At 41.1% G+C, this 24,660-nt stretch overlaps 2 protein-coding genes across 2 annotated transcripts in view; both read right to left on the reverse strand.

Moving 5' to 3' along the window:
* Nucleotides 1-7,170, reverse strand: part of DNAH10 (dynein axonemal heavy chain 10) — a 48,449-nt gene extending 41,279 nt beyond the window's left edge. The window contains exons 1-12 of the mRNA XM_040081126.2: nucleotides 6,954-7,170; nucleotides 6,559-6,651; nucleotides 5,975-6,090; nucleotides 5,363-5,531; nucleotides 4,907-5,064; nucleotides 3,997-4,227; nucleotides 3,201-3,391; nucleotides 2,545-2,743; nucleotides 1,711-1,905; nucleotides 1,390-1,560; nucleotides 838-1,014; nucleotides 312-485 (exon numbers count right to left, since the gene is read on the reverse strand). Of these exons, the coding sequence (XP_039937060.1) occupies nucleotides 312-485; nucleotides 838-1,014; nucleotides 1,390-1,560; nucleotides 1,711-1,905; nucleotides 2,545-2,743; nucleotides 3,201-3,391; nucleotides 3,997-4,227; nucleotides 4,907-5,064; nucleotides 5,363-5,531; nucleotides 5,975-6,090; nucleotides 6,559-6,651; nucleotides 6,954-7,170 (2,091 nt within the window). The remainder of the gene's footprint in view (nucleotides 1-311; nucleotides 486-837; nucleotides 1,015-1,389; nucleotides 1,561-1,710; nucleotides 1,906-2,544; nucleotides 2,744-3,200; nucleotides 3,392-3,996; nucleotides 4,228-4,906; nucleotides 5,065-5,362; nucleotides 5,532-5,974; nucleotides 6,091-6,558; nucleotides 6,652-6,953) is intronic.
* Nucleotides 7,171-8,351: 1,181 nt separating this feature from the next.
* Nucleotides 8,352-23,833, reverse strand: ATP6V0A2 (ATPase H+ transporting V0 subunit a2). Its single transcript, XM_040080886.1, has 20 exons — nucleotides 23,689-23,833; nucleotides 22,253-22,331; nucleotides 21,170-21,267; nucleotides 20,230-20,367; nucleotides 19,779-19,879; nucleotides 18,981-19,107; nucleotides 18,193-18,275; nucleotides 17,744-17,837; nucleotides 17,215-17,427; nucleotides 16,526-16,676; nucleotides 15,651-15,790; nucleotides 14,772-14,929; nucleotides 13,742-13,832; nucleotides 13,333-13,451; nucleotides 12,685-12,895; nucleotides 12,432-12,551; nucleotides 11,829-11,948; nucleotides 10,529-10,646; nucleotides 10,002-10,173; nucleotides 8,352-9,164 (listed from the first exon to the last, which is right to left on the reverse strand). The coding sequence occupies exons 1-20, from the start codon at nucleotides 23,803-23,805 to the stop codon at nucleotides 9,062-9,064; spliced, it is 2,553 nt and encodes an 850-aa protein (XP_039936820.1). The 5' UTR covers nucleotides 23,806-23,833; the 3' UTR covers nucleotides 8,352-9,061.
* Between the last annotated feature and the right edge of the window lie 827 nt (nucleotides 23,834-24,660).

Consider the following 24,660-nt stretch of genomic DNA (forward strand, 5'->3'; position numbering starts at 1 on the left):
AAGATCTCTGCTGGAAACCTGCTTCTACCTGACTTCAGTCCCAAATACTGTAGCAATGTCCTAAAAATGTTGTACCAAAACCTAAAAAATTAGCAGGAACTACAGCACAGAAGAGCACACAGAGAAACAACATTCAAATTGCCAGGTGATTCAGGAACTATGTCTTATAAAGAACCAAAAAAATTCAGAGCTCAGAACTTTTTCCAAATCTGTGTTTAAAATATTACTCTCAGAAAATTCTCACTGAGCATCAGGTAGGTTTCAGTTTTTCTTCTCAGAGAAGCCTGGTACACAATCTTGCTACATTTCACCTGCTCAGAAGCCTCTGGATGAACATTTGTTGCAGTCCCATCAGTGACAACAGACAGTAGAGTATCTTTCAGCAACAATGGAAGCATCTGTTCTGTCCTCTCTCTCCACTGACGGTATTTTTGAACTTCATACTCTTCCATTTTCTTGACCACTTGGAGATACATTTGTTTCACCTAGAAAGGACAACTCTGGATAACTCATTTCAAAGACCATGAGAAACGTCCAGCTAACCTGTCCTAATATGGTCTCTCAATATGGCTTCTGGTTTTTATTAGATAAGAGAACAAGTAACACCCTGTAATAAATGCAGACACTGGAGAATTTGGTCTCTTGAATTATGGAATTGATTCCTTCACTGTCTCCCTGGGAAACAGTGGGAAGGTTTCAATCCAGCGTTCACATCTAACATGGCTGGCTGTGTGCAAAGACTGGGGACTTCCCCTCACACAAGAGCACTTTCACATCTTTAGAAGTGTATAACAAAAGTGTTTCTTCCTTCATCAAGTACCAAAAGACCCAACATACTTCCTTTCCACGTTCAGAGGCAAGCAACTCCTCTTCTTCTTGGAATCGAGTAATGGTGTGTTGGAGCCGTTGGGAGAGGGATCGGGACCAGGATATTGCTCCAGCCACTGGAGGATGGTTCTTGTACAGAGGTGGATCCTTGAGGTTCTGAACAAAGATTTGCTTAACAATTTCAACCTAGAAGAGAATAAATATTGCAAAGAATTATTTTCTCTGAGCTTGTCCATGATCACTGTCTGATACACAGCAGGAGGGTTGAGCTGCTTTTTACAAGGTGCAGGAATAACCACAAGCCTTGTTGCATTCAGAGAATCTTCCTGTTCCCACTCAGTATCTCACTTATACATAATGTGCACGACATTATAGCAAATTAATCAGACTATTTCTCCAACTGGGTCCCAAAAATGAGAGCAATTATCATGTTTATCTATAAAAGTTTTCAGTCTTCTAGATAGTAAATGCCACTACACAGGTATTTAGACATTACAGATTTATGATTTACATTAGGTAAAGAATTTAATGTACTGGATAAGAAAACCATAAATTAAATACCTCTTTACAATATTGCTCCAAAACACTACGGAACTTTTTCATTAACTTCTTATTAATAGCTTCACGAGTCTGGATGTGTTTGTACTTAACCAGCAGGTCAAAAGCAGCTTCTGCTGATCGAAGGGTTGTAAAAGATTCATCAATAAATCTTGTCATCTTTTCTTCAATATCCTAAACAAAAGGAGAAAGCAAACAAACCCTGTCACTTAGAAATTCATCCTGCAAAACCAGGAAAGGGTGGTAAAATGAAAATACTTTTTAATAATAGCAGTCAAGTTTATTTGTACTGTTTTTCTGAGAATCATAGTATATGGTACTTACCATAACATCTTCTCTAAATTCTTCCATAACAAATGCCCAGTCACGTGCAGTTTCCATGCTAAAAGGGTCAAAGGTCAGGTCTTCCATAGGACTAATTATTATATTTACTTCTCTCCATAGTTCATCAATAGCTTTTGGATTTTCTGTCACAGTTGTCAGTTCAGGTATAAATACATTGTAAAGCTCTTCAGTGACCTATTCATTCACAAGAACATCCCATAAAGCTTTGTTTTTAATATTTTTTTGGCCACTGAACACATTATTGTTAAATTTTTCCTCCAAAAAATATCACCCACTCAGAGACTGATCCATTTGCGCTACGATTTAAATTTCAAATCTTTTAATACGAGACTCAGATAACAGATAATACTCAGTTATTAGTCCTTTTCACTCCACTTTACACACAATTTACTGATTGACCATGTTGCTAATTATCCTGAATTAAATTAGCCTAAACACAGCATGTCTCCATTCATATGTTACTCTGCAATTAATACACAGATTCACAGATGGCCAAATTTTATATTATAGTACACTTTAATGGTATTTTATCTAACTCATTAAGGTGGCAACCCACGAAAATCACGAATGTGTCAAACAGTTGCTACAAGTCTCTTATCTTCACACCATGTACACAGTGGCACCTTTCCCCAAGCAGTACTTGCAGAAAAGTTATCCCACCTCCAGCATTAAATGCTGGAATCAAAAGCACCGCTCAGGTCACAAACACAAAACTAAAAGTTGTTAACAAGTCTACACCTACAACAAAAGAATCCCCTCTACAGAAGAATGCTGTGATTACACAATCTCTTTATTTATTGTCTATATTCCTACCTGAAAAATATCATACAGATCTTGACAGATTGAAACCATATAATCAGTTTTTTCAAATAAACGTTTCACGTCAAATTTCCAGTATCGCTTACTTCCTGACTCTTCAACTTGGATACAAGTAGTAAAATAACATTTTTTCCATTGTTCAAGAATTTTTTTGGCTTCTGTTATTTTCTTTTTTGCAGCAGCTACGTCTTGTCTAATAATCAAATCAACACAGTAAAGATATTATAAATAGAAATACTACAGATAAAAAAATCATATCTCGACTGGAATAACATACCCTGGTTTAGCAGCTTCTAACTACAAGATCTAGGCAAAACTTATAACCTATTTTCAATGTGATTTTCAAAGGAGATATTATTTGAGGTTATAAATTTGGTTATATTTATGCCACTTTTTTACCTATTTCTATTTGTTTTATTGGTTTATATTCTTTCAATACAAAAGAGGACAAGAACCTATTTCTTCGGGGCCAATTTAGTAATTTATGAAAATTACAAAATAATTTGACTTTTAATTGACCTTCTAATACAACTTCAGATGGCTGAAAAACGTGGACACCTCTTTGGTGGAAGCATCATGTACTGCACTTTGTGTAAGACAAGCAAAACTTTAATTAATACCTCCCAGTTAAACGGAAACACAGCACTTACTTAAAGAGCGTCTGCAGATCCACAACTCTGCGCACTCTCATGGAAATCTCCCATGAAATTCGTTCCAAGAAGGGCACCATGCGCTCGTCCTTGTTGTAGCACCGTGACATGGTCCACACCAGCCTCAGGGCGTTCAGCAGGGAAGGGATTGTATGCGAGATAACATCGAGCCCAGTGCCAGTTGATAAATTCTGTGAAATGCAGATTGTGGGTAAGATGTCGTGAAAACACACAAAGTCATATTCAGCTAATATTAATTAAGCTAATAATTATTCTGTAGATGCCTCAGGTTATGAGAGTCTGTAACATTATAAAATAAATAACCTGGACAAGGAGACATCCTGGTGCCTAAATAAGGTTAAAGATGTGCAAATCTGCACCTTTTGCTCCAAATGATTTTAGGTCCTGATCTTAAATTTTGGCTCAACTCTTTGTTTGGATGATCTTTAATACAATTTAAATTTTGAAAGATCAGCTGTAATTTGTGGTAGAAACTACCTAAAAAAATGTAGTAGAGAAATCTTTGTTATCCCCAGTTGAGCTATGCCATTAAAACTCCCAAGGTTGGACTACAAACCAAGCGCTCACAGCTCTGAGCTTTCAAACATTAGCACCACTGAAACTCAAACAAAATTAGCAACTCTTTTTTAAAATTAAATATAATTTGTTAATCTAGAATATATCTTTATTGCTGCTAAAAAGGGAAAAAATAAACAAGAGGTGATTACATCAACAGAGAACCCAAACTCAGGTAAGTGCATTTCAAACTTCACCAAGTTTTCTCAAGGATGGGTACCTTCAAATGGCGTTCGAGAGTTGAGAGAAACTTAGCACTATCTTGAGCTTCCATGTGATGTTTTTTGAGGTCACCTAAGACTATCTGTAAATCTCCAGTAAACTTAGAATCCGCTTTCTGTAGTATTTCCAAGATTTTTTGCACCTCTGGAAGCTTTAGCTGTTCAGTAAGAGCACTTAAAGTAGCATTTTTTTCACGCCAGAGGTCAATTTCTGCAAGTGGACCATTACCCTACAAATAATGTGGAATCAAATAAAAACAGCTGAATTACCATTATGCAAGAGTGAATATTTATAATCAGGATTATATTTGTTCCTTCTTTTCAATAAACTTTATGCTGCGAGAAACTTGATGTGATTCAACCATGCAAAAAGCCAGACAGAAGAAGATCCCTGAAATAAAGAGTTGTGCACACACTGAAGGGAACTGCTTAGGGGGAGTATATCCCTGAGCTTATGGCTTTGCACAGGTAAATTTATAGACATAAAATCCCTCAGCATGTTTAGTGGGATCAATTATATATGTGCTTGCAGAATTTTTCTTTTGTTTGAGATCACTTTTTTTGAAAAAAAAAAATACATATATATAGCTGTCTATTTAAAAAAAATTACTCAGTGCAGCTTTTAGTATTTCTTGGCTCTTTAGAAGAGAGCAGATAACAAAAGTCCCTTAGTTTTCCACAGTTATCCTGTGTGGGTATGATCTGCAGTTAATTACTTCATGTTTAATTTATATTTTACTTCCCAGAGTCACACAGTTCCTCACTACTTTTGTTCTACTTTTCAAGAATTAGTAAATGGTTTTCCAACAATCAAACATGAGGAGGAATTAAAAATTAACATAGTTCTTGTGGGGAAATGAAGCTAAGCCTCCAGGAATAAAAGCATCTTGGTGTTACAGGCAACATTACCTGTGGAACCTTTTTCAGCTGTTCCTCCAGAACTCTGGATATTAATTTCTGCCAGGTCACTGCACATCTTTTCAGAGACTGAACCACTACTGGAACTGTGACAAGAAAAGTCACTTCTCTGTCTAGATTTACAGTTGGCATCTCCAGTTTAAGATCTCCTGTTGGAAGAAAATGCACACAGAATTACCTCTCTTGTTCTGGCAGCATTGGTAACATGGCTGGATATGTCCACCCTCTCTCCTACTCTTACTCCAAACTCTTTGAAACATTTAGCACTGATTTCATCCACTTCTCCGTGCTGCCTGCTATGCTTCAGGGTGGGAAAAGCACAGCTGGTATCAGCAAAGAGCAGCTTTAATCAAATTTGTTTGTTATTCTACATAAAACCACTCTCAGGTGAACCTCGTTCCACTGCCATGTGTTCTAATCACCACCGTGCTGGCACATTCACTTCACCTGGAATACTCAGCTGAGTTTCACTCCTCGTTGGAGCAGTAGAGTCCTCCACAGAGTTTTCAGGTTCAGTCTTGGATAAATTCATTTCTTCAGAACTTGTGTTTTCACTGTCTGAATCAGAGGAAGTTTTCTCAGTCTGCTGCTGACCATGGGAGAGAGCTGATGAAAACTGCAAGGATTGAAACAGATGTCATAGATTGGATAGCTTATATTATTAAAAAAAAAAAAAAAAAAAAAAAAAACACAGCTTACTAGCCATTCACTTAACCACTAGATATTGTTCTAAAATTTAATTTAAGTGTGTTTCCTTCCCTTTCACATCCTTATCATCATTCTGTCTGCCTCAAGTTCTACAGAGGAATAGCTCCAGCATGCCTTTATGAAAGTCTGAGCACAGAAATAGCAGTGTCTGGTGTCACAGTCTTAAATTATTCCCAAATAAGGGTAAAAAACAGGGGAACAGAATATCAAATAACAAAAACTTCATTTTGGCATATGAAGGTCAGTTATTAAATATTAATATTTCTCATGCATAGTCCATATAATACTAAATAGGCAAATCACTCCTAGAAACACTCGAGCTTGCATATATAAAAGCTGTGACTCATTTACCTGTGAGATGGCATTCTTTAGCATCGAGAGAGTATCATCAGTCAGCATACCAGACTTTATCACTTGAGGAAGAATCTTATTAGCTTCAGTCTGGTCATTAGGTACAGCAACTCTTTCTAAACAGCACACAAAAAATTAGTATGAATCTAATTAATTGATACAGAAAGTATAAAGTAATTTTCATAATAAATTAAAACTCCAATAAAGCACATATTCCAAATTAGTGCTGGTTTTAATAGTGCAAGTGCTTTTTCAGAAAGGGCAGAAAAATACTTCAGCATCATCACCTGGTTCTAAGTCTTTACAACCCAGCCTGATAGTTAGAAAAGAGTTTTTTGTTCAAAAGAACAGTGGCTCAATTTGAACTCTTACTCAACAGACAGAGGAGGAAAATCTTGCACAGAAATGCTGTTAAATGACAAAGCATCCCGGACCCTGGCTCTATTCTGAGCATTTTCCTATCCGGTTAAATAAGTTGGGTGTGCACTCTCCTGAGTCCCAGTCTCTATCATATCTTCACAATGGGAAATGCTGTTTAATGCAAAGCTGAAAACGCTGAGCCTGCAGTTCTTTGGGGCACATACCTTCGGTGTCTCTCAGAAAATACACAGTAGAATTTGACACAAACTCTTCGGGAATTTCATTAAAAGCCACATGGAAACGCTCATTCATGCCACCTGCATTGGCACAAATGCAAAATGGGAGGAAAGCATGATACAACACTGCAGAGTGACGATGCAAATCCCACAAATGGAGGGGACAAAATTCTAGAAATGGGTGGGATGGAAGGGGTTCAGAACACAACCCAAGGGATGGAGAGACAGGAAAAGGGGTAAAGACAGGGGTCATGGGGCTGCGACTCAGCAGATGGGACGAAGAGGGGTTTGAGGGAGGGGAAAACATGGAACTGGGGCCAGGCAGTGCCCAGGGAGAGCCTAGCGGGCCGGGGCAGGGGAACCCTCTCCCACCCGCTCCTCACCGTCCGGGCCGGGCCGCTCGGCCCGCAGCAGCAGCAGCGCCGCGCCCGCCCCGCTCGCATCCTCGCTGCCCCCGGCGCCGAGACCGAAGAAGAGCAGCACGACCCGCGCATCCTCGCCGCGGCTCAGCAGCTCCTCGAAAGGCGCCGGCTCGCTCAGACCCAGCAGGGCGAGCGCTCGGTCCCGCAGCCACCGCACCCGCACGTCGTCCAGGCTCATGGCAGCAACCGGCCCGACGCCTCCCGGTGGCCACGGCAACGATGCCGGGGTGGAGCGACGGCTGCTGCCCGCCTTCAGCCCGCTTCGGGAGGCTCCGTGCCAGCTTCAAGAGGAGCCTGGAGCGGCTGCGTTCCCGTGCAGAGCCCGCCCCTCGAGGGTGCTCCTTCGTCTCCACACCGGCCTCCCCTCACGGGCGGTGCGTCCCCTCGGCAACAGCCGCTCGTTCCCCTCAGCGCCCGCCGGCCCCCGCGAGCGCTGGTTCCCCGCAGCACGGGCGGCCCCTCACGAGCGCCGGGCCCGCTGGGCACCGGCCGCGCGTCACAGCCGCTCCCTCCCCTCCGCCATCGCCGTCCCCCACGAGCCCTAGCTCCCTGCGGCATTGGCCGCTTCTCAGGGACGTTCCTTCCCCCCAGCCCCCGCCGTCCACCAGGGCACTCCTTGCCCTCGGCACCGGCCACCCCCTCAGGGCGCTCCTCGCCCTCAGCCCCGCCGTCCATCAGGGCGGCTCCATCCTCTCGGTACCGGCCGCCCCTCAGGGCCGTTCCATGCCCTCGGCACCACCGTCCATCAGGGCGGCTCCATCCTCTCGGTACCGGCCGCCCCTCAGGGCCGTTCCATGCCCTCAGCCCCCGCCGTCCATCAGGGCGCTCCATCCCCTCGGCACCGCCGTCCATCAGGGCGCTCCATCCCCTCAGCCCCGCCGTCCATCAGGGCGCTCCATCCCCTCAGCCCCGCCGTCCATCAGGGCGCTCCATCCCCTCAGCCCCGCCGTCCATCAGGGCGGCTCCATCCTCTCGGTACCGGCCGCCCCTCAGGGCCGTTCCATCCCCTCAGCCCCGCCGTCCATCAGGGCGCTCCATCCCCTCGGCACCGGCGGCCTCTCAAGGCCGCTCCTTGCCCTCAGCGCCGCCTGAGGCAGGGAAAAGCGTACGGACAAACACAGGGCCCGCTCGGCACAGCGCAAACGAGGCTTTATTGGGAATTCGTATGAAACAAGTGCAAAAATTTAATCGGTGCTGTTCGTATGGCACAGATGTTAAAATATCGTGGCAATATCCCCATTTTCACACTGATACAAAAATAATATAAAAAGACCTCTGTCCACCTATACGGTATAAACTAGGTTGTACAACAGCAGGGAGCGCTGTTTTTGTGTCCTTACAGCCAAACAGAAACAGGGATCAAGGCCAATTCTTTATTCCATGTGCAAAAGTTATTCCTTGCTACAGGAGAAAAAAGAGGAGTTATACTTCTAATCCTGCCTTCTTCCATAACATTAAATATAAATATCAGTGTGGCTTCCAAAAGCTTAAAGTAGTAACTCCAGGCAGAACCCAGAATGAACAGGTAACATTTCCAGTGCAATTTTAAATATGGCCAAAAAAGATCACATTGCATTGGTGTGTATAAATTTACACTTTATAATCATCCTGGAATACAGACTGAAAACAGACATTGCTTCTATTGCATTGTTGAATGGTTCCCAAAGTGCACAAGATGCTGCTGGGTTAAGTATGTGAGAAGTAGTGAATGTTTAATATAATGAAAAGTCTTCCAGATAACTTAAAAGTAACCATTCAAGAAAGAGACTCAAAAAAAAAATGCCTACATGTGTTTCAGACAAGCAGTAACAACTTTTTTTTTTTTAAAGAATAAAATTAATTTACATTAGTTTATCAAGAAAAATGTACATTTCATATCTATATATTTTACAAGATGCTCTAGATCTGCTATGTCTTTCTATGGGAGGTATGTTTTGCAGAATTGTTTGGCTGCATTATAAGGCAATCAGTGAAAACCACCTTGTTCCACAAGAAACCATTCATAGGCAAGATCCAATCACGCAGTTATTTGCAGACAATTCCAAACATTTCTGCTGACAGCAGCCAAATTATAACGCACCATCTTTATTAAAATGTAAAGAAATGTGCTTAAAAGAGAAAGGCGTAAACTTGTATCCTCCGCCGGAGTAGAATTTGTTCTGAAATTCCACCCTGAAACGAGACAAAAAACCAGAATTTGTACACAAATTCAGCATCAGTTATCAAGGGACAGAACTGTGCAACCCAAGAAGCTGAACAAGACCAACTCCAACCCTCTCACTTGTTTTCTGTGCAGCTATTTAATCTTCCCATTGCAGTCCCAGGCTAACTTTACGTTTCTCAGGAGACCCACACTCACCAAACCAAGTTGTAACGGCTCATTTCTCTGGCTTACTCATTTTTCTGAGTGAGCCTCAGTGAATTGTTTTGCAAACTTGCAATATCATGAGGACAATCTGTCACTTACATAGCTCCACCTCCTGTCTTAGGACACTATACGGCTTTGTTTACATTGTAAATTACATCACATTTCAAACTAAACATGCTCTGAATCCACTCCAAAGTGCAGAGCTTGTGATACAAGACTAAGAAAGGATTAAAATTTAAGTATTTTAATTAAGGGTTAGCAGCCCCATTTACTAACATGAATGTTCCGTTGAACCAAATAAATGGACTGAAACCTTATCATGAGATAACCAGACTGCAATTAAAACAAGTTACTAATATTCTATATTACGAAAAGCCGCAATACTACAAAATGTACTTATATTTTGTGAATGTGGTTGGAGTTAAAATGCATCATAAGCCAATATATTTGAATCTACTGAAAATATTCCAGAGGAACAATGAAATCCAACAAGCCATTTATTTAATAACTAAATAAATATATTTCAGTAGCAATGAGGCTATTGAATTTTACACTTTCCCTTTTTAATAAGTCACCATAAAAACTCCTCTTAAACAAGCCAGTATATGCTGACGTGGTATATTGAAAGAAACCAAACATACCAGTGAAGTCGTATTGCATGGAGAAAAGCAGAAAGCCCCTCCATGATCAGCAGAATAAAAACTGTCAGCACAGCAAAGAATGCCAGAACAGGGATTAGCAGCAAGACACCGTACTTCGTATCCACACGGAGACCCACTCTCATCACCATCTGCCACAGAACTTCTGATAACTCTAATAAAAACCAAAAAGTTGTCATAATTAATGCTGGATCAGGTACTGAGCACCTGCTGAACATGGGAACTATAAACAGTCCGTCTCCCCAGAGAGCTGCCCCCATCCCCTCAAATGTTTAAAGGTACACCTCAATGTCAAAATCAGATCTATTGAGAGCAGTATTTTACATAAAATCACAGTTTTAGTTTGGAGGCTTCCACAGATCATTAGTAAATAGGGATATTTTTTAAAACTAAGAAAAAGTGTATTTCATAGTAGTATCACTTGAACAGGCCAGCCTCCCTCTAACAGCATTAAAAACACAGATGTAGGGAAAAATCCAAAAAAATATCCCAAAACCCACCCCACTTACGTGCATGAGCAAGACTTAATGCCCAGAGTCTCAGGTATGAGGCTGTGTTAGAGATGCATCCCAGACAGTATTCAATGGTATGAATTGCTTGATTCATAAAAACATCTGCAAAGTTCATCTAAAAGATAAAAATACATTTGCATCAATTTTGTATCAATTTTAACAACATAGAGAGCAAAACACGAGAGAACAGAAACATCCATCTGCAAATCCTTATTGCATGGAAGAAGAATTCCATTGAAGGGTAACAAACTGATTTTATATCAGGTAAAAAAAGTGTGCCATGTAGAAGATCCTTATTACAGAGATAACATTAAAAAAAAAAATCAGATGCTACAGTTTTCCAGTATTACCTTGTTGATAGATAAAAGCAAATGAAATTTATGTTTTCCACAAGGAATATGATCTAATACTTGAAAACTTTTAAGTACTATAAGCAGCCATTGTTCTAATTCCCATTCTATTGAGGTTCTAAGTTTACAATATCAATTTTTCCATCTTTAAAAGCAGGGGTAGTTATCAGTAGTGCCACTGATAGAAAGATAACCACAAATATAAATACTGGTTACTAACAGAGTTCAAAACTGATATTACTGAAAATTTCAACACTTACTTTGTATAACACATTTGAGCAAATAATTCTTCTATTTTCTATACACAAGAAACAAGAATCTACCACCCCAGGGACACATGAACCATACATATTCTGCACATTAGGAAACTGAAGCAGTTCTTTGTCTTTCAATTCACATGGAATCAGTGGAATCTGCCCAGACCTTTAAAAATTTGCCCAAACTAAAGAGCAGCAGTGGGTGGGGACTAGGAATGCTGCCCATGCCTCCAAACCACATTAGCAGTAATCCTCATCACAAGATGTAATTTACCGACATAGAAAGACTTTTGTCCAGATGAAAAGCCAAGATTAATTAACAGGAAGCTGGGCAGTCACCCCCTTGCCTCAAGTTTAACCCTAAAACCAGACAAAGCCCAGGATTTTTATCCCATTCTTCAGGACAAGAAAACCTGTACTCCTAGATGCAGTCTTAATTGCAAATAAAACACTCTTTCGGTTCTCTTCTACAGATAAGCTGTGGCTTACTGTAACAGTCTGAAAATACCAAAAAATAATGATAAAACAGCAACAAATAACTGTAAGTAAACTGCATTTGGACACCAAGGTCTTTGCAAAGGCTCAGCTGAGTTTCTTCAAAACTTCTCAGCACATGGTGTACAGGTTATCTATTGATTGTCTAATTTGCTTTTAGGAACATAGCAACCAGAGATAAAGTAAAACCATCACCTCCTCTGCATCCCCCTCTCTGTGCCCGCTGTCTGGATGACTGCTGCCTTCCTCGAGATCATGGCATGACAGGAGACAAAGCTCTTCCTCGCTCTCTTTTCGGATAAGCTTGTAGCCGCTCTACAAAATGGGAAAGTATTGTCAAGCAAATCTGTCTTCAAGCAGGCTGCCAAGGTCCTTTTTTAAATTTACTTAAAAGTAGTCACAGGCAAAGGGAAAAAGATTTAGAGGAGCAAAGCACTATTATGTGTTTCAGTCCAAAATTTTCCAAACTGAGCAGAAACTGGTAAGACAAGGAGTTCAAACTGAAATTTAGTTTAGATATAGAGAAGAAATTCTTTCCTATGAGGGTGGTGAGGCCCTGGCTCAGGTTGCCCAGAGAAGCCGCGGCTGCGCCATCCCTGGAAGTGTTCAAAGCCAGGCTGGAGGGGTTTGGAGCAACCTGGGATAGTGAGAGGTGCCCCTGAACATCGCAGAGCGTGGAATAAGATGAGCTTTAAATTCCCTTCCAACCCAACCCATCCTATGGAATGCCCAAAAAGGACACACTCTACTGCAATAGAAGAGCACTGAGGAAATGTGTGAGTGCCTTTCAGCACTTACCCTGTACATTCTGATGCCCCGGCCTCCGCTGTGCAGCCAGTATAAATAAAGTGGTTTGCCAAGCAGCATTACAGGAACACAAAGAAAAGCAACACTAAGTAAAAACTTCTGCAGAGGAACCTGTTGAGGGGGGGGGAGGAAAATCAGATTAAATCACAAAATCCAAAGCAGGAAAAGCCATCCCCTTTTCCTTTAAAAAACTATCTGCACAGGGAACACAGGATTTCCAAAAGCTTGGAGGAGCATTACTCACCTGGCCACTGAAGAAGCTCTTTGTTTCACTGCTGGGAAACAGGAACATGTTGATAAATTGTATCAGAATGCTGGGGGCAGCTGTGGAGTCCTCCGCAGAGTATGCCAACCATTTAAAGAAGATCATGAACACCAGGTAGCCAAATATGCACAACATGAATAAAAGTTCAGGAATAAAAACCAAATAAATATTATGGGTCTTGTTGAAATGCCTGAAAGGTAGAAATGGGGAAAAAACAGAAGTAAGTTTTACCAACACAGCCCAAATGTGATTTCAATAAAACAAATCACTTTTAAACAGCAAGACTGAGATTACAATGCAGAGCTGATTTCCTTTTATTCTGTGAAGTTTTATCAGGTATTTCAGTGGAAATAAAAACTGTAAGATGCACAAATCTTTATTTACTAACAACTGAAATAAAGTCTTGTATTAATTTATTTTGGGATTTTTTAGTATAATACTGACCCATCATCTTACATATAAGAAGGAATACCACTCCATTATTGTTTTTTTAAAAGAACAGTTTTCACAATTACTCTTACTCTGTTCTCAAAAAATAATTCCAGTTTCTCTTACAAGATTAACTGTTATAATTCCAAACTTCACAAAAAATACAATACTGGTATTATTTTAACTTCTTGTACTTACAAGTGGTTAAACAGCCCCAGTACAACTCCAAATGTCATGTGAGTCACTCCAAAGATCACAGACATTTTCATTTTGAATGAATTTAAGAAAGTGAGACGGTTGCTTGCCAAATTCCATATCTGGAGAAGAAAACACCAAACCAGCATTGAAGAACACCGTAACAGAAGGAATAAACCAGTATTCCTTTTTCTACTGGGGACCAAAATTCTACCTCAAATGGAAGTCACAACTGAAATTTGAGTTTTGTAAAAACAGTTCAATCTGTGACTTGTCAGAAGGTGTTGTTGAACAGGGAATGCAAACAGAAATGTACTTTTTTCTTAGTCAGATCTGTCTTACTTATACACATACCAAAATCTAATGGACAAAGACCGATCATCACAAGTGGATAACTAAGAATGGAACTAACCGGATCAATTCCAAAGGGATAAACTCCATTGTAGACACCAGAAACATTTGGATCCAGTGCTAAATATCGATTAGATTTCAGATCCTCGAGGCTGCAGTGAAAGAAAAGCACACTCAGATTTGAAGTTTTAAACATAAGGTCAACAAATTTTCATCTCTGCAGGACACTGCTCCTGCTTTGCTTTACCTATCCCACCCAATGTCACACTTTGAATGGATTTCTAAGCACAAAAGTCCTGACTAATACAACCAATAGCAAAATAAAACACCTAGAACCTCACAATCTGGGCTTAATTCACAAACTTCCAACACAAAGTTTATGGATCTTATTCTACATTCCCCTAGAACTCAAAGTTTTATTTTAAAAGTTCACAGTTTGCTTTTGCATAAAATTCACTGTCAAGCACCCAAAGAATATTTGCTACCTTTTTTCCCTTTTGCATTTGGGGAAGTTTCTACTTTATTTTCATATAGTTTTTCAGTACCACAGCACACACAACCCATTCAAATTTTAACTAAAGCCAGTGGTCCTTGACTATTTGAAGCCACATCCTGTTTCGTAAAGCACCATGAGATGCAAGTTGTGAACATTTAAATACCAAAGGGTCATGACACCTCAAATCAATGAGGTTATCCCACTCTGAGAAAGTAGATTTGACAATTCACATAGACTATTTTTTTCTTTTTTTTTTTTTAACTGTCAAGAAAAGCTGAGACTTAGCAGAGACTAATGATTGTCAGGTAATTAATTTACTTCATTAATAGTCAATTTATTTTAGTAGAGGTTAATGCCACTCAGCTATTCATTCCAGAAGTATGACCTAGGACAAATAAATCCAAAACTAGACCTGTGTTTTCTATTCCTCTGCAAATCTTTATACAGACATACACACACACACTTGGAAAATAAAAACTAAAACACCAGTGTAAAGACAAACCAGAAGAGGATAGTTAAAACATGTGAACAAAAGGGTTAAACTGCTGCAGGAAATACAGCTCTGGATTAATGGTATAGCAAACATGCTGCTCACCTCCAAGCCTTCTGTTCAAACATTGCTGAAACATTCCATCCAGACCCAAATATATTTACTGACTTTGAAAAACAGTCATTGTAGATCAATCCAGTGTATATAGAAAACAGCCCCATTAACAGTATCACGTATCGGCCTTCAAATAACATTTTCATTATCTGTCAGTATTGGGGGGAAAGGAAATAGAGAATATCATGTTATGTGAACAAAGCTTAGCTAGACATGTCTAAGAGAAACACATTTTTGGACACATAAAGACTTCTAAAAACTAACATTTATTTGTGAAGAGTTGCTAAGGAATGTGAACTCCCATGACACACACTGAGACTTTTATCACCTGCATCCTTACAATAAGGAAGGGTCTTTTTAAGCCGTTTCCTTCCTTGGACTACTTTACAAGAAATTATACATTTGCAGGCATTCTTAATTGAACATAATTCTAATGAGAGACTCAGATGTTCCTGCATTCCAACCCATATGATTAAAAAAATTAAAGTGAAGTTTATGAAATTTCAAACAGCAACTCTTTTTATAAACAATAAAAGGTGGGATTTGAAAAATCATTTTCTCCTCACATCGTCACTGTAATGACATTCTGTAAACCACATCACTGAGTAGCCCTGATAGAAGGAAAGACAAAGTATCAATTAATTTTTTCTAAGTCTTTCATTACAACTTGATTATTTCTGCTCTTTCAAGTGAATAGTTTAAATATTACATTAACCTCCAGGAATATGGGAGCTTTAAACATAGAAAGTCCTAAAAGAATAAAATAAACCCTAATTAAATACCCAGGCAAAAACCAGTACTTTTCAGAAGCACAGTGACTATTCAAATGATCTGCTGGATTGGAAGTCAATAATTTATAACTCCTTTTACCTCATCTTGAGCTCTTTTTAACCTAGGGTGGTTCTCATACAGTATTGTCAGGAGTGCAAATATGAACATGAGCAGCCCGTGCCCGAAGTCTCCAAACATAACCGCGAACAAGAAGGGGAAAGTGATGATGGTATAGAGAGCTGCAAGGGCAACACAGCGGATTTCAGGCACAGCACAACAGAGGAAGTTCTGTCTGCATTATCCCCAAGCAATCCCATCCTCAAATCTCTCACAATTTCTAAGTTTGAAAGACATTTCACCCCCTACTCACAGACCTGTCCCCCACACTGAAATTTAACTCAGTTTAAAGCTTGTTTATTGTGTAGCAATGATAACTTCACAGCTGAGCAGTAGCTGACAATTCTCAGGATAATAGTATGAGCCCAGGAAATAAAACCCAACCAAACAGTTCTTCCTCTGTGGGCATTTCAGGTCAGTATTATCAGGTATATTCTCCTGTGCAGAATTACCCAGTCAACACGTATATATTAAAGTGGGCTATGCAACAAGCTGAATTTTTCAAGTGACAAGCTCCACACTTCGGTAAGATCAATCACCACTATCAGTTTTCCTTTTTCCCCCCTTAAATATCTTCCTTACCCAAAGTTAGACATATAAAAGACCCAAAATAGCTAAAAATAAAGAACTAAAAAAATAACTAAAAGAACTAAGAATAACTAAAATAACTCAGCAAAACCAAATCCCATCTTGCTGCTTGGAGCGCTGTCTGTGCTTTGGATGAGCTACTGAATTTTAAAACAGCTACTAACAAGCAGTATGATCGTCACCATTTGGCCTTTGGTCCAATTCAGCAAGGTATCAAGGCAAACAGCAATGAGAGCACAGCTCAGAGCTCAGCTTTCAGAAGGACCAACCTGGATTAACTTCCCCGTAGCTTCCAACTCCATAAGCATCAACGATGTTTTGGAACCCTGAGGTGAATTTATTGGTGCGTATCAAAGTCGGAGGAGGCTGTGTTGTTGGGATGGTATTCATGAATGAGGAAATCGTAGCTCCACTCTTCCTCTAATTACAGACAGAGGATATATTTGTGTAAGATCTCTGCTAATCTAATCAAAGTGAAAACATTTGGTCTATCAGCAGTTTCACTGATCCAAAAATACCATTAAATTAAGCCCCAAGTTTAACATTTATCCCTTGTACCCCCTCTAAAAACAGATTATGCACAGTGTTCTAATTCTTAATTCATATCAAGTATCAGATGAGACTTACCAGTCATAATATTATTAAAAAAGATTTGTTAGAACAAATTTTCTCTCATAAGACAAAAACCAATGCAAGGCAACTGGCACTTTCTGCATGACTGCAAATAGCACTGTGGGCCCAGCGGGATTCAGGTCCAATACAGAAGTTATTCAAGAAAAAAAAAACACTACACACAACACTAAAAAAAGGCTCTGCTTACAAAAAAATTGTTTTATACAGAGGCTCAGATCTGTTTGTGCCTACTTTTAGTCTACTGTTGATAATTATTTTCTTTCCTTATGTGTATAGTTAGTTCAAGGTAAAAGCTTTAACATCAGTGAGCATTCAGGTGACTTACTGAGCCTTCCTCCAACGCATGGCGCAAATTCTGGAGATCAGCCACTGGACACCAAACCTCAGCAATTAAACATTTATTTGTGACATCAAAACTGCACAGGTTAAGGACGTGGTAGATGGCTTTCATCTTCTTCACTTGGATAACCCAAGTATAGATGGATTCCGATGCTTTATACAAGACCTGGCGCAAGTACTCCTCGGTTTTATTCAGCACCTTTGTTTGAGAAAAAACCCAAAAGATCTCCCTGAGAATGTGACAGTGGTTGTGCTGATCACAGCAAGGGCACCTCGTACGTGTCCAGTGCTGGGCTGTGATTTCAGGAGGGCAAGCAAACCTCTGCTGAGAAGAGAAGGCAATGCCATGTGCTGTGAGGTTAAACAGATACGTGCAACACGAGACCAGGGACACAACTCACTGTCCCGTCAGCTCCAAAGCTGTATGTATGTTAGAAATCATATTTAACATTGTGATTCATCAAATGACTTCAGTGCAACAGCTTCCAGCAAAAGGAAATCCGTTCTTTACTCACAGTTTCAAGATCCTGAATACGAACATTGAGCCCTTCGACCACGGCCTGGCGCTCCTCGGTGGTGTCGGGGTAGGGGTACACGTGGCAGCGATAGCTGCAGGAGCACAGCGTTGTGTTAAATGACCAAACCCCACCAAAACACATCACCCAAGCCCCTGCCACAGCGAATTTGTAACACACCACTCAACAACCATGGAACAGACTCAGCTCAGGGGCAGTATTTTGTTTGTACTTGGTAAAGACTGCAAGTGAAATGACTCGTATGTTTATTTGTACACTACGTAATTATAGAGCTGGATGCAATAAAGGGAGGAACAAATTTAACATAAAAAACCTTGCCTAAAAATCAACACTTATAAAAAAAAGGGGCACAGGGGAAAAACCAACTAGAAAAAAAAAAAACCACCCCAGGTATAAAGGAATGTATGTATATTAGATTTACTTCTTACCAGTCACAAATCTTCTTAACTTTTTGACCGATTTGTTCACCCCAATAGGACACTAAAAAAACAGCCCACTTTGTGGTTTCACCCTAAAAACCATAAAAAGTTTTAACCAGCAGTTCCACTGTGACATGATTAAAGAGCTAAGTAACAAAGCTGAACAACTAGAAAGAGCTTTCACCCATTTAGTGAAGATCAAACAATAAAATTCAACTGTGTCAATATCTCTTTCTTTGTTTTAAAATTAGGGAAAATCAGAAAAAGTTTCCAGGGAAAATCAAAGGAACATTATATTTTACTCTCTCAAAAAGAGTATTTCATAAAGGGAACAAATTAGAATTCAAGAAAAAAAAGTTACAGATTAGGCTGCCATAACTGGTTGACAAAAAGTTAATTTTGTAAATTCACAGAAAAAACTTCACAGAAAACTAGCTGCACTTGACTCTTTCTTAACTACTGAATGAACAAGTGCAATGGCTATTAAAAGGCAATGCACTGCACAGACCTAGTTAATAAATATCCAAGCAGTCATTTCTGCCACGTATTTTGACCAAGGTGGCCAATCATAAAGTCCCCACTATTCCACAGTAAAGTTCTGCACTCCTCAAGCTGAACCATGACAAATTAACCTTGAATTTTAAAATCTTACAAATCTAGTATTTCAAAATAGTTTTTTTCCTCCAAGGACACTGGGAAATCATTTCCATTTACTGCAGAGAGACCTGAGCAGCAATTCTTCCAATTCATATGAAAAGAACAAATGAAGTTAATTGATCATTACAATGTGTACTCACTGTATCTGGATCCTCCAGAGCCTTATCCAACTCTGCATAGGTAAGAAAGGGATAGCCTTTACAGACTCTCCACAGCATTTTTTCAAATGCTTCAATCTTTGCTATGTGAACTAGCCCAGATATGAATCTAGGAAAAGGAAAAAATTGAAATACAAGATAAAATTTACAAGGAAAAAAATTGGAAATTCAGAGTACATCACCACAATAATGTAGTGTGTGCCACGGCTAGGGAAGGAAGCATCACCCTGAGGAGGAAGTAACTGGTGTAGAAAATACCAGGTGGTATATAAAATTTTTATTTGCGAAATAAACAGACTACAGACCTGAGCACACAACCAGAATTACTTCTAACTGGTTATTTCTGTGATAGTGTGATCATTTATTTTTTCTTGGAAGATACCCTCTCATACCAATGCCATAGACAACAGTATCCATTCAGCATTTCAAAGGCAACACCATTAATGTTACATTTACAACTGACACTGCCCTGCCAGGTGATTATAACGCTGTTTATCACAGAAAATGAGTTTAAGCAATAGAAGGAAGTATTGATTTAGAGATTTTCCTTCACACACATCCTTGGTTTGATGGAAGCTTTGTGACAGCTCTTTTGGGCATTGTCCTGTTTATCTCATCAAATAATCTGCGTTTGTTATAAAGGTGCATTGGGGCCAGGCTTCTGTCCTGTCTAAAACTGTTTGGCACATCTGAAATCACTACAGGCCATCTTTTCAGAGAACAACTCATTCTTTACAGCCCCTGATCAAGCATTTGTAAAACAGCACACGCCATACCCACCCCAGCGAGGCGCTCAGCCTGTGCGTGCGGTTGTAATCCACCAGTGGCTCGTTTTCCACAGAAGGAAAGTCTTCAAAATTTCCATGTAAATGAGATTCATACTAGCAAATAAAGAGAGAACATTCAATGCTTTCAGGAAAAAAAAACAAAAAAACTCTCTCATTCTATTATTATTTTAAAGAAGGAAAGGTAATTAGGTAAATGGTTTAATTAAAATATAAAACTCATTTCCGTGTTCAGTTTTCAAGCAACAGAGAGATCCTGGCTCTCTCTCAATGCACTCATTGCTCTTAACAATTATAGTCAGTGCTGCAAAATTACACTGTAAATTTCTTAGCACAATTTATGCACCAAAATAGCACAATTACACTTTCATTTTCAAACAATTCAACGGGTAAGATCACAAAAATGCCAGATGACAACACTCCCTGTCAAACACCCCAAGCAATACCTCAGGTGTTCTCCTGACAAAATTCTGTGTGATCTGTAACATGTACTTGTATTCTGTCAGTTCAAGCAGGTTTTTCCTCAACTTTTCTTTGTTTTTAGTTACTTCCCTCAATTCTGTCTCCAGCTTCTGCAGCTGTTCCTAAGGCACAGAGTAAAGAAAAGACACAGAATCAATTACAGGAGTCTGGAAAACAGAGCAGCATTCATTTTCAACACAGTGATAGGAGTTTCCCATTTCTTAATTAACTAAAGCTCCACGAGTTTTATCCCTCAGTCTGCCAAAGATTGCTTTGTATCGAGTACACTTGATCCTCCACTGGCATCTGTTCAGCCTGCTGCTCTGCCCCTAATTTGTGTCAAAATAATGCAGACCTTGAAGCAGAGCTACAGATAACACAGGGTGGAAGATACTAATTTATTCTTTTAATATAATTACAACAAAACAGAATGTTGTTCAGAATTAGATCTGTGTTTTACAAGCTTCTACATTGAACGCAACAGCAGAAAAAGCATTCAGCGAAAACAGCAGCACGTTTTGCTGAGTGACCAGCACCTGCAGAGCCTTGGGCAAGTAAAACTCCCTCACACTTGGAAACTTTGGATGCACAAAGAGCCTTAGGTAAGTACCAAAGTAATAAATGAGGCTGAGACACTGCACCTACAGACAATCTGCCTGTAACAGTGTGATGTGCCAATCCATCAAAATACAGCGTATGACTGCACGCTCTCGGAGTTTGCTTTGACCCTTTCACAGGAATTTTGTGTTAATACCAAAACCTCTCTGGCTCTGAAGTCACACTGGCAGCAAGAAATCAGACAAAAAGGAAACAAATGCTTCTGCCCCACCCCCCCCACAATCTTAAATCATGAGTAATAAGATAGCAAGCCATTAAGCTTGAAATTAAGTTCCGAGACTTCGGCATCTGTTCAGTGGAAGTTACCTGGATTTCTAAAATGTGTTTCAGCAAGGGAGCAGGAGGAGCAACATCTCCTTCAGGAAGTGGAATATCTGCTTTTTTAATTTCTTGTACTAAATACCCTGGAGTGAGAAGAAAAACAGAATCAGAAAGGAAACTGCATTGCCTCCACTTCCTAGAGTGCTGCAGACTTGACCTTCAGCTGTTCTTGATGGTGCTAATCACACTGCAGCATCAAGCCCTGGCTGCTTCACCCATTCATTTTAGCAACAATGCACACACAGAAGTCTTCAAAAAAGAACTTAAAGAGTGGTAGGGATAAAACACACAAACTATTCCTGCCTTGGAAGTCTGCAGAAGCAAGCAAACTTCAGAGGTTTCTCTTTCCCAACAAGTATTCTCTAAGCTTTTCCCATTTCACAGAACCTCTTTGTTGCTGCACGGTGCCACTTTCTGCCAGTGGTGCAACTGTGTCACTTTCTGCCAGAAACAGACGCGCTGCTCACTGATCCATATTTGGAATAAAAAGTGTTCAAACAAAGCAGCTTAAGCAACCTTGACAACAAACGCAACTCACACTGGGCAGGGGGACTGCCAAAATAGCTGCTGGCATGACCAGCACGTGCCTCTGAGGAGAGATCCCAATCAAAGGAATCCTTCAATTGTAACTTTTCCTCAGGATACACTGAAGACATCTGCATCTTGACTGTAATGCTCTGCACACCCTTCTCTATTCATTAACTACCATGAGAACATGATTATTAATAACTTGAGGTATTTTTGAGGGTGCCTGGAAAATCAACAGTATTGAGTTGCACAAAATGATAAAACGGGGAATATCTTACAGTCAAGGAAATATCCACAGTAAAGCTTCCACTTTCCTAGCAGAGTTTTTAAGTCATAAGCACTGAAACAGCCTCTATTTAGCAGCAACACATGAGCAACCATTCTTTATATCTGTGCTTACAAAAACCCCCCAAATCTATACTTAGTGTACGTAAATTTCACAGCTTTCAAAACCTGGGAAAGTTAAAAAAAGCTGTAGCTGAAACCTTCACTCTGGTAATGCCACAGGTGAGAAACAGCAGACATGAAAGCAAAGCTCACCAAGTATTCTTTCCATTTCTTCACATTTCTTCACTTCATTCACATATTTTCTCTGAAACACACTTACATTTGGGTTAAGCTGAAGGAGAAGGACAAAATACTTATTAGGCATTTGAAACAGTAACCTCCCCTAAGAAACCACAGCTGTTCCTGCAACTTCCTGGGGACAATTTGCACGAGCTCTGCGCTCTAAGCGCTTTTCAGCTGAGAAGACACAAAAATCTAAAAAGATTACAAAGTTTTCAAATAGAAAAGTTGGTTTTATTAAAGCAGCATTATCCATGCCATTGGCTAGTTTAAATCAAACAACAAAATAACAAGGTCTACTGGAGAAACCATTCCTAATCTTATTTTGACAGTTTTAAAATATCGCTTAACGACGTCAGTTTAACAAACCATTTTACAGATTTGTTGTGATGCATTTCGACAGTCTATCTGAAATACTAAATTTTACATACATCCCCATAATATGAACATGCAATATCTCTGACTACTTATGCAGCTATTAAACCAGAAGCATTAATGCATTATTACTACAATAAATTGTGAATAGGTAAATAGAATGACATCAAAATGTTGAACATACACTCACGCAATCATTCTTACAGATTTGCCTCCTCCTCCCTGCCATATTTACTAACCAGCTGTTCATTTAAGTCTTCCCAGCTTTCCCTGTAACGATTTTGCAAGCTGCATTTCTAACGTATATTTGGAAGACATTCTAAAGTCTCAGTCAGCAAGCAAAGATCGTACAATTATGATGAGACAGCGCAAAGACACGGCTAATTATCGCCCAACCCAACTTTATGCTAGGCAGGCAGGCAGGCAGTTTCCTCCAAGGCAAAGTGCCCCTCCAGGAACAGGAACCTGTGATAATAAACCTACAGAGCAGGTGTTTCTATGGGTCTGGCAGTGGGGTGGATGAATCCATCAGCTGTGCACACACGCTCAGGCTGAAGGCAGCGAGGCTGCAGGTGTGTATGGGGCTCTCCCATGCGATCTCGCTGCACATAACCCCAGGTTTAAGCTACTTTTGTGAGAAAGGTGGGATACAGCCATCCCAAAGAATTCCTCCGGAGAGTGCCGGGGAGGCCGGGGCACCACAGACTTCCCATCCCTCATGCCATCCACCCGGGCGCGTTCCGGTGTCTCCTCTCCGGGTGACCCTGCCTCGGCAGAGGGTTGGACTGGATGATCTCCAGAGATCCCTTCCAACCCTAAGAATTCCGTGATCGGGCTCTCAGGCCAATGCCACACAGGGACGGGCCATACACCTGCCCATCGCTGTCAGGAATAAAAGCAGTTCCCACCGCTCCATCGAGGCCAAGCCCACACCTTCCCGACGGCGGCCCCGGGCCCGGCTCGGCCCTCACGCCCGGGCCCCTCAGGGTCCCCGCAGCCCCCGCGCCGCCCCGCACAGCCCCGGCGGTACTCACGTCTCGGAACTCGGCCAGGCCGCGCTCGCCCACCTCGCTGAGGCACTCGTAGGCCGAGCCGCTCTGCAGGAAGAGCTGCGCCAGGCACACGGGCTCTCCGCGGAACAGCGCGCCCATGGCGGCGGCGCGGCCCGGGGCTCCCGGCGCGGGGGGCTCAGCGCGGCGGGCGGGCGGAGCGCGGCCCGGGGGCGGCCATGGCGGGGCGGAGCGGGCCCGAATGCGGCTTCCGGGGCGGGGAACGGGCGGGGAACGGGCCCCAACCGGCGGCGGGCACGGGCCGGGCTCGGGCACTGCCGGCGGGGCTATTGGGAACGGTAACCGTGTGATTGCGGGAAATGCAGGACTGCGAGAACATCACGGAATCACAGAAAACGCTGAGCCGGAAAGGGACGAAAAGGATCATCGAGCCCAGCTCCTGGCCCTGCACTGCACCATCCCCCAGAGCCACAACGTGTGGGTTTGGAACGGATCTTAATAACAAATAACACCCAGTCCCAACCTTTCCTGCCGTGGGCACGGGCAGCTCGCACTAGACCAGGTTGTTCCACTTCAAACACTGCCAGGCTTGGGACATCCACGGGGCAACTTGTTCCAGTGTCTCGCCACCCACACAGTAAAAAATGTCTTCCTAATATCTAACCTCAATTTTTCTTCTTTCAATTTGTACCCATTACTCCTTGTCCTGTTCTACAGTTCTTGATGAAGAGTCCCTTTCCATAGCCCTGTAGCTCCCTTCAGATACTGGAAGGTTGCTATGAGGTCTCCACACAACATTTTCTGCAGGCTGAACATCCCCAGCCATAGCCTATCTTCATAGCAGAACTGCTCCTGTCCTCTCCTCAACTTTGTGGCCCATCCAAACCACAAGAAAATCCCAAATGTTGTGTTTCATCAGCTAAGGACAATCAGTAGATATTTTCTGCGCCCTGCAGACAGACACAGCTGGTTGCCAAGGCAAAGCATTAATTGGAA

Source organism: Hirundo rustica, chromosome 17, assembly GCF_015227805.2.
Source record: "Hirundo rustica isolate bHirRus1 chromosome 17, bHirRus1.pri.v3, whole genome shotgun sequence".
NCBI lineage: Eukaryota > Metazoa > Chordata > Aves > Passeriformes > Hirundinidae > Hirundo > Hirundo rustica.

Coding starts and splice junctions, on each gene's coding strand:
- ATP6V0A2 (XM_040080886.1), bottom strand. CDS start 23,805: ATGGGCGCGCTGTTCCGCGGAGAGCCCGTGTGCCTGGCGCAGCTCTTC. Junction 16,677..17,214: donor ATGCGTTGGAGGAAGGCTCA/GTAAGTCACCTG, acceptor GTCTGTAATTAG/AGGAAGAGTGGAGCTACGAT. Junction 13,833..14,771: donor TTTGAACAGAAGGCTTGGAG/GTGAGCAGCATG, acceptor CTTTCACTGCAG/CCTCGAGGATCTGAAATCTA.